At 32.7% G+C, this 14884-nt stretch overlaps 1 protein-coding gene across 2 annotated transcripts in view; it reads left to right on the forward strand.

Annotated features, from left to right (window-relative positions):
- Positions 1 to 14884, forward strand: part of CDC42BPB (CDC42 binding protein kinase beta) — a 156275-nt gene that overhangs the window by 121424 nt on the left and 19967 nt on the right. For both annotated transcript variants that reach the window (XM_074291198.1, XM_074291199.1), the window contains 3 exons: positions 1342 to 1558; positions 4218 to 4280; positions 10326 to 10922. In XM_074291198.1, the coding sequence (XP_074147299.1) occupies positions 1342 to 1558; positions 4218 to 4280; positions 10326 to 10922 (877 nt within the window). The remainder of the gene's footprint in view (positions 1 to 1341; positions 1559 to 4217; positions 4281 to 10325; positions 10923 to 14884) is intronic.

The raw sequence follows: 14884 nt of genomic DNA on the forward strand, positions 1-14884 counted from the left end.
TATGATGAATTTAATATTTTATATGTTCCCATCTTACTCCATATTTTATCAACGTGTCCATCTCATTTTCCAGAAGCCTTGCTACCTAGCAGCATTATTATTCTCTCTTCACACAAGAATGCCATTTTTAGTGTGAGAACTCCAACCATCCTGGGCATCCTTCTTCTTTTTCTCTTCTTTATTGGTCCTCTAACTTTCTTTTTTTTTTTTTTTCTTTTAAGCATACCTAAAACTTCTTTTCTCCTTTATATCTCTCCTATATTACTTTTTTTCCCCTGAGGCAATTGGGATTAAGTGACTTGCCCAGGGTCATATAGCTAGGAAGTGTTAAGTGTCTGAGGTTAGATTTGAACTCAGGTCCTCCTTACTTCAGGGCTGGTACTCTATCCACAGAGCCACTTAGCTGCCCCTCCTATGCTACTTTTTAAAAATTTGATTTACCAGTGTATTCAACTCTAACAGAAATACTAGGATAAGTTACTTTACAAAGGGGCATGCTATGTAACAATATGTGATTTTGTTTTCTTTTTTTCAGTGTTTACAATAATCTTTAAGCTAGAGCAGAAATATTAGATGATAAAGTCAAACATTCCATATTTACCATTTTCTTTAGTAGTGTGCCTTTAAAAAAATAATACTCAGAAACAGCACAATGCTGTGTTAAACAAAAAAACTAACAGACCTTTCAGCAATATTTTAACAAAAATATTTCTCTATTCAGAATATATATAGTGTATGTAATAGAGGGAGAATTACAATCATATATGACTTAAAAGATTACAGCAAATACTTGCTTAGACTTCATTAATGAGAACATAAGGGAAAACACATAGCATTTCCAGTGTAATTTGTGTTAAAATTAAATGGCTCTATATAAAAAGGTATTCTTTCAGACACTGTTTTAATTATTACTGTAACTCAAGTAAACATTTCCAAAGTATGCTTTTAGGAGGCTGGTTTTGGTAAGAGCTAACTTAACTAGAAATTTACGTGTGATGAACTAACAGTATTATACATAACTCTTTTTTATTAATATGCTTCCCATTTAGTATTTAATGACAAAACTGAGCAGAAAAGCTTGTAGAACAAGTTCAGCACGTCATACAAGCAACTGCTTGGCAATTAGAGAAGGGAAAACTGAATTGAAAAAAATGTTTAACCCCAAGATTGGACTGTTGGCATTCTTCAGCAAGTACACCTGGGAAGAACTTAATTTTTGCTCCTGAGCACGTGTTATATTTATTTCTCTAAATAGTCAAATTGCTTTGTATTATGGGGATATAATATTTTGTCTATTTTGTTTGTCTTATGTTTGTGTTTTGTTTATTTTATATTATTAAGGTGACAGCTTCTCTCTTAGGCACACCTGCTAAGACCAGTTCACTGCTAATTCTAACAGAGAATGAAAATGAGAAGAGGAAATGGGTTGGGATCCTAGAAGGACTGCAGTCTATTCTGCATAAAAATAGACTTAAAAATCAAGTTGTACATATTCCACAGGAAGCCTATGACAGCACTCTGCCTCTTATTAAAACCATCTTAACAGCTGCAATAGTAGGTATGTACCTTGGAAGCTTCCATTTTAAAAAGTGCATTCTCCCTGTCATTAGGGAAACTGATGTTCTCAACGTTGTAAATTTGTATATTTAAAATATTCCTTCCACAAATAGGCTGCATATTTATAAATTGAAATCATTTAAGGTTATAATTTCATTGCTTAAGCTTTCTGATTTCTAATTCTAGACTGATTTAAATGCCATTCTCATATGTTTTCTAGATAAATATTTGAATACTAAATTTATGTTGGATATATATTATTATTGGATTTGGATCTAGAAGGAATAGAATGACATCAGGTACAAAATTTTTAATCCCTGCATTCTGACACTTATTAGCTGTGAGACCATGGCCAAATCATGTAGCCTCTATGGATGTCATTTTCCTTATTTGTAAAATTGGATTGCTACTATGTAGTAATTACTACATAAAGATTTGAAGAGACCTTATGTGACATCTTGCTGATCTTAACTTTATTCAAAGAACCTAAAGCCAAGAGAGGCTGTTATTTGTCTAGGACCACACAGTAACACAGACCTAGGATTTTTACCCAGAACTTTTTCTTATAAATTCATTGCTTTTTTCACTTGCAGTATTTTTCCTCATAACTACTTTGCAGGATTGTTGTGAGGAATGCGTGCATGCATATATACCCATGCCATATATATATATATATATATATATATATATATATATATACGCAAAATACCATGTAAATGTCATTTATAATATAATCTAGTTCAATCCTCACATTTTACACATGAGAAAGAAATCTAGAGAGGTGAGTGAGTGAATGAATGAATGAAAAACAATGTATTAAATGATTTTACTATGCTATGTACCTTTTGGATACAAATACAGTTTCTGCTCTCAAGGAGCTCACATTCTAATAAAGGAGGCAACACATGTGGAAGGATTTAACTGTAAGTTAAATAGAAAGGTCCTATGGTTCTGAGGGTATGGAAGCAAAATAGATGGTAGTTCTTCCTCTTCAATGTCATTTCTACTGATGAAATCATGCTACTTTCTGATCTTGAATCATTTGGCAGTGCTAAGGACTTTGGTGGCAAGAAACTTTCTTTTCTAGGCCTTCATTAGTTGTGATTGTTGTACCTAAAGAAATATTTTTCAGCCACATCCGCACAAAGATATTTCCCTAGGATCAGGGTCCTGGATTGTTTCTACTGAACTGGGAAATGGAGGGGAGAGGGAAGAATTATCTCTCTGTCCATAAGAGAAGATATATGTCTTCCATATGGGTGGTGATGGTGGTGGTGGTGGTAATGATGGTAGTGTTTTAACATGCCTGGAACCTTGATTAATAAATTATTGGGGATGGGTGACCCTTTCTTCACAGAGTTAGTTCCCTAGATGATGGCTCTGAGAACCAGATTGAAAGCATGACCTGTAATCCGAGAGGTTTTGCCATTCCTATAGCTCTTGAGCTTATCTGCCTTTTGGTAATTGTTGCAGAAAGAAATCCACAATGAAATTTTCCCTTCAATTGATAGCTATAGGGAGAGTAACTTAGTGAAATGATTCTCCCAAGCTTAAACAGGACTTGAATCAATAGGCAATGCTGTAGATATTGGTCTGGAGATTTCTGCTAATCCTTTGTCTCCAGCAATATCATTGAAGACAAAAGTAAAAAAATATGGCTAGATATATTACACTTCTAAATGGTTTTGATTAATGAATTAATGAAAGATGCTTTCAGTGTTGCAATTGTCTTCAAAATGTTATCAGTGCCTTAGTTATTAAACTTAGGTGATATCAAATACATAAGTAGTAAGAGAGTCTTTTCTTACCACAATTTACGGCAGAGTGTTCCAAAAAAAGTGTTGGGCTAACTCTAACAAGTTCAAACTTAATAGGGATAAATTGTACTTAGGTTTATAAAAAACCCTTTAAATTCACAAGATGCGTTGTGGATATATGAGAAAGACTTGGATGTTTTATAGACATCATGAGAAAATAATGATGCCAGAATATTTAATTTAGTATTTTAGATTATTTATTTACAAGGAAAAATTATAGTCCACTATCATCTGACCTAGTAAGACCACATCTAGCACTTTATATTATTTATGGATATTTTATTTGGATGGTAACCTTGATAGCATGCTCAGAAAATAAAAAACCATGATGAGGTCATACTTGAACAATTGTCATATGAGAAATGCTTGACCAAACTGGGGATATATAAACTAGAAAAGAAGCATTATATGAGTTGAGAGTCAACTTAGTTGTCTTCACATATGTAGAGCTATTACTTAAAGAGGGATTAGATTCATCCTTTTTGGGTTCAAAAAGCAGAATGTGTAGAAATGGATGAAAGTTAAAAGGAGACAAATTGCAGCTCAGTATAAGAAAAAACTTATGAAAATTCTCTATTCTGTCCCAAATATGAAACAGATTAATTCATTATATAGTTTCTTGTCAATGGACATGTTAGATCCTATTCTAAATGACCATTGATCTATAATGTATTAAGTAATTTACTTATAAGATTGGAAAATTAGATAATTTTTAAGGTCCCTTCTTTCTAAGATTATGTATGCTATAAAGAATTTGACCATAAATGCTATTAGAATATAGGACTTTTTGCAATAGAATCTTTGTATTTAACTATATTCCTCTCATCCTTTGTTTTAATACAGATCGGGATAGGATAGCCATTGGTTTAGAAGAAGGATTGTATGTAATAGAGTTAACTCGTGATGGTAAGTTATTATGATTTGGGAATGTTACCATAATAATGCATCTCCAGTCTAGCTATTTCAGTGTAAAATACACCATGATTCAGCTGATTGCTTAAAAGTAAATTATAAGTGAAATCAAAAGATGAAATTTATTCTAACTCCATGTGATGATTAGTCTTGTGTATTATGTCAGGTCCATCTAGTTTTCCCAATAGCCAAGGACTGAAATTCTTTTTAATTCTTTTGAACCCCAAATTGAAATATGTTCCCCAAAATGTACTAACAAGATGAAAACTGTACATATGTTCTCTCTTCCTCCCGTCTTCCCCCCCCTCCCTTTCTGTCTTTCTCTTCCTCCCTCCCACATCCTTCCTCTCTCCCCCTCCTACCTGGTTTACCTCCCTCTCTCTCTAGGGTAGGATCTAACATTTATATGCAACTGTTTATTTAATGTTAATATACAAATATTAGAACTCTGTTCCTTAGGAATGACAGGATTATCTATAATCAATACCCCTAGAAAGAACATAGAATTTTTTTCCAGAGCTAATAACTACATTCTCTTTCCTTGTACTGGTATAGTTCCATAGCTTGGACTTGCATCTTTCATTCCCAACAATCTGTCAAGCTAATTATTGGCTAGCCTCAGATTGTTTGTCAGCCCATTAGTGAGTAAGCCAGTGAGGATATTCTTTTGCTTAGAGTGACCCTGAGTGATGACCCAATTCTAGAACTACCAGGGCACTGAATTGTTTCAGAGATTGAATACGTTTTGTTCTATCCCACTTATGGCTAATCTCCCTGTTTAGAACACATATACACTATTATTGATGAATTTTTTAAAATTATGGAGTAATTAGAAGTGGAATTGACAAGCTCATTTGATATTAGAGCTGTATCCTTTGAGCAAGTGGTTTGGAATCTACGTGAATATATACCTTCTGTTCCAGGATTTACCCCAACTAAACTCACCTAATTAAAATTCATCAGTTTATTCTTTCCAACTTAAACTCATTCTGAGCCAATTAGAACAGCTAATGCCAATCTATTCTTTCACTCTAATAAAGGAAAACCAAGGAAATATATTAAAAGTACATTCTTCTTAGCATAGGAATTTTAAATATAAATCATCTTGTCCATTTTTAAAAGTTTATAAAAACTCGGGTCTTCCCTTCAAAAAGGCTAAATTTGATTAAGCTAATTTCCCTCAATCTTACAACAATGATAAAAGTGCTAAAAAAAAGACCCTAAAATGGGGAAGGAAAAAACTTTCACAAGAAAGAAAATTAACAAATACTGTGGAGTAAAGGAAGGAGAGGAGAAACCTTTGCAGAAAAGAACAGAACTGTAACAAACTATATCTTTGGAATGGAGAATAGGCATACTTTTAAGAAATTTCAGTGGGTGTTAGCATCCCAGTGAGATGATAAAGATATAACATCTCTTTTATTAGAAATAAGATGGTTAGAGGAGGAATTCAAGAAGGCTTACATTACAATTGAAAGGTGGAGAAGCAGAGAGCAACTCAAAATGAAAAAAAAAACATAGCAATGGAAAAGCAGATGATAAAATATGAATTTTTCAAATGTCAGAATTGGGAGGAAACTTCGAATCTATACAAACCAAAAGGACAAAATTAAATATTAATCTAAAAATTATTTAAAAGTAAGTCTGACTATGGTATTTAAAGAAATTGTAGAAACCCTTCTCCCCAAATCCCCAGAAGTATCAGAACACACAAAATGTCAACCAAGAGTTAACTGACTCAGCAATGTAATCACTAAGTTCTTGAGCTTTAGGATCAGAATCTTGCAAGATTGCACTATGGGTGGAACTGTGAATTGGTCCAACACTTTGAAAGCTGGAAACTCTTTCCAAAAAGTTAATTTTAAACTCTGTTCTGGGATCCAGTGATTCAAAGTCTATTTCCCCAAACTAGCAGGAAAAAAAAAAAAAAAAAAAGGAAACGGTCTGATGTGTACAAAAACATTTAGATCTTGGGCAAAATCTGATTTCTCTCATATTTTCTAGTTTCCTTGCATTGTCAAGTAGTAAGCCTCTATTCCAGTCTTTTGCATAAATGGATTTATTAAACATTGTGTTACTATGCTTCTTTGCTTCTGTTTAATATGAGCCTGATCTGTTTCAACTTTTCATTGTTTTAAGTAGTTCCAAATAGTTGTGATAATTAATACTTTGTGATACGGCTTGAGATCTTGAATTTGGTTTCTTTAGATGAATTTTCTTATTATTTTTTCTAGCTCTCTAAAGCTTTATATATATATATATATATATATATATATATATATATATATATATATATATATACATATATATAATTTATGTAATTATATATATATGTAGTAGGAGAATTCTTAAGTAAAGGATATTAAAAATTACAAAAGATATAGTTCTAATTAGGTGAAATTTAAAAGCTTTTGCATTAACAAAAGTAATGCAACTACATTAAGAGGAGAGAGAGTCAACTAAAAGATCTTTATATCATTGTTTCTGATATCAGTGTTTGCTATTCAAGATGCATACACACGAAGAGAATATGAAAAATCAGAATCCATTCCCCAAAATATCAAATAAAAAATCTTCAAAAATTGCAAACTCTTTATCATATAAGAGAGTACTCTTAAAACACTAAAAATAAGAAAGATGCAAATCAAAACAACCCTGATGTTTCCTTTTGTTCCCCACAAATTAGAACAGATGATAAAAGACAGAAATAGTATTGGTGGAATGTGAAAAGACAGATTTATTAAGGCATTGTTGATGCAGCTATGAATTTTTCCTATCAGTATAGAAGACATTTTGAAATTTCTGACTCTAAGATTCTGCTGTTAGGAATTGAGGTCAGTGACTAGAAAAAATGGGTGACCAGAAAAAATATTTATAACAGCACCTTTTATAGTAGGTATGAATTGAAATTGGGGAATAGCTGAATAAATTTTGGTTCATTAGTGTAGTGGAATATTGATCTTCTATAAGAAATGATGAATATAAAGAATTTAAAGAAATGTAGAATAAGCTGAAGAATGTAAAAACCAGAAAAATGATATACAGAGGCTATAATAATATAAATGGAAGTAATATCAATAAACAATTCAGAATGGATGTTTTGAAATTATGTGAAATAATTTTGTATTCAGGGGTGATTTGATAAAATGCCTTCTTGGAAAGATGGGGAAGCATGGGCATAGAATGCTACATGTAAACTTTAAAAAGGAATAATGAGTGAAAAAGAATTGTTCTTTAATAATCAAGTGCAGTTGTCTAAAATCCCAGAATTATTTATTATGAAGGGGAAATATGGAAAGCTTTTCTGATAAGAGTAGAAATGAAACACCAATATCCACTGTCACCATTATTATTTAAAGTTAGTACTAGAATTGCTATGTATAACAATGATACAAAAAAATTTAAGTAATGAACATTAAAAGGAGACAGTTCTTTAGCTGTAACCATGATTTATGTAAAACACTGTAAAGAATCCACAAAAAAAAAAAGTAAAGATAAATCACTTATAAAAAGCAAGTTATACTGATAACCTGTGAGTTAGCTTACAATGACAAAATATATAGGACTTATATAAATACAATTTTTTTTATAAAAATAAAGGAAGTTTTACATAGTTAAACTATGATCAATATAGTGAATATGTCAGGTTTTACTCAAATAAAATCAAGAATTAAATGCATTGCTAATTAGATTACCTAGGGGACACTTAATATTGAGTTAGAAAAGTAATACGGTAGAATAAAAGGTCAAGAATCTCTGTAAAAGAATGAACTCATTATCAGACCTCAGATTTACTCATCAATGAATCTGTTATCAGGCCTCCTAGTTACTCTTCAAAACTCTCCAACACTGAATCAAAAGTAAAAAAGTTAATTAGTGAAATAGATTTAGATAAAATTATATATGCACTTAGCAAAAAATCCATACAAACATGTACTGGGGAAAAACTCTTGTCACTCGGAATCACTGGGCAAACAATGGCAGTTCAACAGAAATTAGCTTTAGCACCTTTCACCAAATATAACCTTAAATTCCATATGCATAAGTGGTTTAAATACTTTAAAAGGAACATCCTCCAAAATTAAGAGGAAAACAAATGGTTATATTTCTCTCTCTCTCTCTCTCTCTCTCTCTCTCTCTCTCTCTCTCTCTCTCTCTCTCTCTCTGTGTATATCTATCTATCTATCTATCTATCTATCTATATATATATATATATATATATAGATAGATAGATATATGTGTGTGTGTGTGTATATCTCTATCTCTATCTCTATCTATCTCTATCTCATTGGATTTCAATTGAGGTCCTCTTTACTTCACAAAAATGCTCTATTCACTCCACCATCTAACTGCCCCATGGTTTTATATCTCAAAACTTGATAGAGAATGAATGTATAACTAGCCAGGATATTATTAGAGGATATTATCAAAGTCAAATTAGATTGATATTTATATGACCATTAAGGCTTTCCAAAAAACAATATAAATGCATCTAGAATGAGAAAAAAAGAAAAAAATTTCCATCTAACAGCTCTGATAAAAATCTGACATCCAAAACCTATATAAGGAATTGATGCAAAACTATTAAGGCCAAGAGCCTTCTCTAACAGATATATAGCCAAAGAATGTCAACAAATTGTTCTTTAAAAAAACATGGAAGTTATCAACAATAATTTTATTACATATAATCAGAAATAGAAATTAAAACAACTGAGATATTACATTGTTGTGCCCACATTAGTACCCTGGATATCTTAGAATCGGCTGGAGTCAGGATAATCAAAAGTCTTCATTCTTCGTCTTTTGGGGTCTCTGTCAGGGGATTAGATATAGGAATTTCCACACCTCCTTTCTTTCTCTCCAGAGCCCAAGATTGATCCCCCTTCTCCTACTCCACCTGCTTGTCTCTCCTTCCTTCTCTCACCACACCCACAGATCGAGCCAGCATAGAGTTGAGTAGGGTCATCCTCCAAACATGTTAATAGAGAATTGTCCAATTGGTAATTAGCCTTAAGTGCTAGGTTAAATGCATCTGCTCAGTTCTAGCCCTTTACATTACATCATATCCATCATTGTTCAAGATAATAAAAGATGAAAATTTTCTGAGTTAATAGGAATGTTGAGGCTTATTTTGGGGGGACTAAGAGAAAAGAATGGGGAGACAATATGACCAAAGGAGGTTTTGCGATTTGTAACATGTAATATGTTTCTTACTTTCTTAATGGGGGGAGAGGGAGGAAGGAAATGCAAATCTGATTTTTTAAAATTGAATTTTCAAAAAAGAAAAGATTTGGAAACATTCAAGAGAAGTTACAACATTCTTGATAGTTTTTGATCCTGTGATCCATTATTAGGTTTATATACCAAGAAAAGTATTGACAGTATGAAAAGACTTATGAAGTAAATGTTTGTAGCAACACTATTCATTATAGAGGAAAAAATGGGAACCATGTACTGAGTGATTCAGAAATTATTGATAAAATATAAAGTCTTTATGAAGTGGTAGAGAGTGAACAAAGTAGAAATAAAAGACCAAAATATACAGATACGACACTTACGAAAGCAGTTTAAAAATAAGCAAAATTCAAATAAAAATACTTAAAATATATATACCTATTCTTTTAATGTTAAACTAGTAAAAGTAAGGTTGCACTTGCATTTTCAGTCTTTTATGCTACTTTATGAATTATACATTGTAGGAGATTACATAAACTTCAGTATATTCACAGTTTCATGTTTTAAGGCTCAACATTTCATCCTCTACTCCTATACTTCACTTTACAAGGAATAAAGAGGCATAGGAAGGGGAAGTAATTTGGCTAAAATTATGAAACTAGGAAATAGCAGATCAAGATCTGCAAATTTATTGTTGTTTCCAATCCCTCTCATTCTTCACTCAGAAAGGTTGAAATTTATCCCGTTATGTCACTTGCAGAGTTGACAGAAAATATCCTTTCTTTACAGAGAATTATTTAAATTTTGATAGCCCTTTATTTACTGAGATTTATTCCTTTCTTCCTTCCTTTATCTTCTTTTTAGTGATTGTTCGAGCTGCTGATTGTAAGAAGGTGTATCAGATTGAACTTGCTCCCAAAGAGAAAATCATCACCCTCATCTGTGGCAGGAATCATCATGTTCATCTGTATCCCTGGTCCTGTCTTGATGGTTCAGAAGGCAATTTTGACATCAAACTTCCAGAAACTAAAGGCTGCCAGCTTATAGTAGTTGCCACAATAAAGAAGAGCTCTTCAACTTGTTTGTTTGTGGCTGTGAAGCGACTGATTCTTTGTTATGAAATTCAAAGAACTAAACCTTTCCACAAAAAATTCAATGAAATTGTGGCTCCAGGAAATGTACAGTGGATGACAGTGTTCAAGGACAGGCTCTGTGTTGGCTACCCTTCTGGGTTCTCTTTGTTGAGCATCCAGGGAGATGGACAATCTCTAAACCTGGTAAATCCTAATGATCCCTCGCTTATGTTCCTCTCACAGCAGTCTTTTGATGCCCTTTGTGCTGTGGAACTCAGTAATGAGGAATACCTGCTTTGCTTCAGCCATATGGGAATATACGTGGATTCACAAGGTCGGAGGTCACGCATGCAGGAGTTAATGTGGCCTGCAACTCCTGTTGCCTGTAGTATGTATATGTTTTTCTGTTGCCATATTCCTGTTGCTGCTTCTCTCATCAAAAATCAGCATGTGTTCTCTTTTGCTTTGATTTATCTTCCAATTTTCACAGTTAAGGTAGCTAATACCTAATTCCATTTTTCCTTAAGAAAAGAATAAGGTGATAAAAGTGTGGTGCAGAGGTATTTTTCAAGGATTTACAATATTTCAGGCATTGTATTAAATTTTACAAATAAAAGGGAAAAGAAAAATAGACTGCCCTCAAGGTGCTTAAGTCTAATAACAAAAAGGAAAGAAGAAAGAGGTACTGTGGGGGGAGATGCATTGAGGAGGTACCTGGTGCTGGGGTCTAATATTGAATTCTAGAAATTTAAAAGGAAAATGAAAGTTGATCAACCTTTGTCCATTAACAAGATGGAGGCACTTATTGTATCCCTTCTTCCCCAGGAAAAAATAAAGTCACCAGTGGAAGAAAGAGGCTGATAAAGCAAAGGATTCTTCTAGGATAAACAGACAGGAAGGCTAATAAATGTTCCAAAATGGTACTGTAGATGAGGCAGAGTGATGGAGTTTGGCACTCAGATCATAGCAGCATGATGATGTGAATGAAAAGCCAAGCTTTGGATCAAGAAAATCTAGTTTAAAGTCCTGTCTCTGATATATGCTGTTTTGGGGACTCTGAGGCAATTCAGTTAACTTTTCAGTATTGTAGGATAGTTTCTGAGACAGTAAATAGCAAAAGTGCTCCCAACCTGCTAGACTTTATTGCCCAAAATTTCTGCCCAAACCTTAACAAGTCTATCTGTTTTGCCTTCTTGTCTGTAAAAAATTTTTTTCAGAAAGATATTCAGAGAATTGTTTAATATTATTAGTATTCATAATAATACCTCATATTTATGTTATTTACAATTTCATTCAAATTATTTATGATTCACACATCTACTACACTGAGGTGGCTCCCTTCCATCATTATATCTCTTTTGCCAGATTATTCAGTTGAAGAATAAGCATTTATTCAGCACTTAAGCTGTGCCAGGCATTGTACTAAGGATTGAGTATACAAAGAAAGAACAAAAATAGTCCCTGCTCTGTTGGTTTCTCTATGTAAATATATAGGTATAAATAAGTTTATACAAGATGCATATATAGTGGATGTGAGGTTATCTAAAAGGGATCGGGAAATGTGGCAAAAAGTGGCATTTGAGTTAAAGAACCTGATCTTCATTGGTGGCATTAGAACTGGCTTAAAGAGCTCATAGGGCTTATTGTTGGAAATGATCATTAGAAATCATCTAGACACAAATGAGGAAATGAACTTCAAATATTTAGAAGGCCAAAGTCCACTTTAAAGCTACTCTTTTTTGGTATTTGTGTTGAGAAAAATTAGATTTGGTTTGGAAAAAATTGCTTAGAAAAGAAACATCTTAATGGCTAAATACACAGAAATAATAGATTGAGCGCTAGGGAAACAGAAAGAAACAAACAAAACAATCCTTATCCTAAAAGAAGTTTACATTTCATTAAGGGGAAGATAACACCTAAAGTGGAACATGAAAACTGAGGTTGGGAGTATGTAGACTTAAGATAAAATAGAGAACATCTGAGTGTGAGTTAAGGCCAAAAGTAAAAATAGTTCATTATAGATAATTCCGGATATCAGAACATCCTGATGTTAAATTTAAAATTTAAATTTAGTTTAATTTAAATTTAAAATCAGGGCATCTAAATAAATAGAAAATAAAAGTTCTGCCCAGAGACATTTAATTAGCTACTAGACAACTTTCTTAAAAACTGGTTTGGTGATTTAATTGGTATTTGTAAGTGAGGGATTTAATTGGTATTGGTAAGTGAGGGATTTCTGCTAGTGCAAATTGACACCTGCTGATAGAGGACATAGTTATTAAAACTGAGAGGCATTATTAATTTCTTTCAATTGTGTTTGGTTACTAGTTTGATTGAGTTGATAAAAACATTAACTGCACAGTACCAAAGGTTGGGACACTTCCAAAGAAAGGAAGATGTAATTAGCTTTCATTATTTTTTCCATGTGCCATCAAACTGCAACTTGTTCTTCATTACCTTATAAAGAACCACATGTTTGTTTTTTACATATTTATTTCCTTTGTGGATTATATGAATAATCCAGATTTAGACTGGAGCCTGTTCCTTATTGCTGGTAGAAGCTTTGCTGGGATATGACCCCAGTAGTAAAGTTTCCAAGGATCTACATATCTAACGTTATTAAGATTAAATGTTTTATTTTACATTCATTAAGAGATAAAAGCAGTATAGTGAGTAGGGAAGCGATCTTGGAGTCAAGGAGAATTTAGTTATCCTGAAACATGCTGGCTATGTTACCCTAAGCAAACTATTTAACCTCTCGGTGCCCCCCTGACAATCCTAAGAGAATTATCAGACCAAATGCCAGTCTGTCTTGATAAAGGAAAATTTTTTACTGAAAGTTCTCTATATCAATGAAATCACAGGTCCAATAAAAAAATTATTTATGTTCTTAAGTTTGAAGCTGCAAAATTAGGCATAAACATAGAACTTGGTTTTTCCTAGGGAAAAGAAAATATTTACCTTAACTGCCTCAGTAATTCTCTAAATCACTCTTCACTATTCCTCCCCCTTGATTTTGTGGATTTCAGTGAAATGCAGATTTTCATTAATTTCGATTCATTTTTTAAAAACTATTGGGTAGAAGACTTTGTCCTAGGATATATAGTAATCTATCTTCTCACTCCCCTCCCCATTCCATCTCTAAGAATGCTTATTTTCTTCTAGATTAAACTCAAATATCACTTCCTATATGAAGACTTTTCTGATGCCTTCATATGTTCCATCTTTTTCCTAAAGTTATTTTGTAATTATTTATCTGTAATGTAGTATAAAAAGTATTATGGCACAGTATGAGAATAATCTCAGAGTTAAACCAGGATTTGGGTTCAAATTCAGATCTGGAGTTACAAAGACAAAAACAGAATAGTCCTTCCCCTAATAGAATTTACAATTTACTTGGGGGTTGCAACATGTATAATAAATTTTCTTTGACTCTATCTTTGATTAGTTTTAGAGAGCCTTCAGGAAACTATTCTAGAGGTAAAGTGATTTGCCCAGAGTCACATGGCTGGTATATGTCAGAGATAAGGGTTGCCCATTGGGTCTTAGTAGCACTCTGGCCAGCTTTCTGTAAACTGTTCCATATTTCTCTTCCTAATATCAATACAAATAATACATATGAAATAACTTTAAATAAGGAACTAATATCTGAGAAATTCTAGAAAGGCTTTTAAGAACTGATACTTGAATTTAGCCCTGAAGGAGGCTAAACATTCTTAGAGAGAAAGACTTACGGCAAAGATACCTTAGGAGAGATATTCCAGGCTTAGGGGAGTCAATGGACATGGATCATTTATAAGGATGGGGAAACAGTTGTAGAATGTTATGTATGGAAGGGAAGGGAAGGATAAGAAAAGAATGAATCATTAGTTTTTAGAGAGTTTTAAATAGTATATCTAACAAAATTTGTTATTTGAAAAGTGATTCATTCATTTGCTAAATATCAGAGGCCTGGGAAGATTCTTAATGGCTCACATGTTCTACCCCTTCCAGTCTTTTTTTCACTTTTTGTGCCTTTCTAATTTTCTACTAGCTTGTAGATTCTAGATACATTTTAATAAACACTGGAAGACTAAAGATAAATATGTGAAATATTTCATTTTGAAACAATGATAGTAAGTGAGAGTACTTAGTACCTTTAAAATATCCTCAGGACAGCACAATCTAGTAATAGAGAAATTTATGGCCTTGATTTCATTTATGTCCTAAGTGACTCTGGGCAAGTCATTTATTTTTATTGTCTGCTATTTATCTGTAAAGTGAAAAATTATACAATCTATGTCATGGGATTTTTAGGACGACCAAATGAAATAATACATTTAAATTATTTAGCAAATAGAAGGCAGACAT

The sequence above is a fragment of the Sminthopsis crassicaudata genome, chromosome 2 (genome assembly GCF_048593235.1).
Source record: "Sminthopsis crassicaudata isolate SCR6 chromosome 2, ASM4859323v1, whole genome shotgun sequence".
Lineage (NCBI taxonomy): Eukaryota > Metazoa > Chordata > Mammalia > Dasyuromorphia > Dasyuridae > Sminthopsis > Sminthopsis crassicaudata.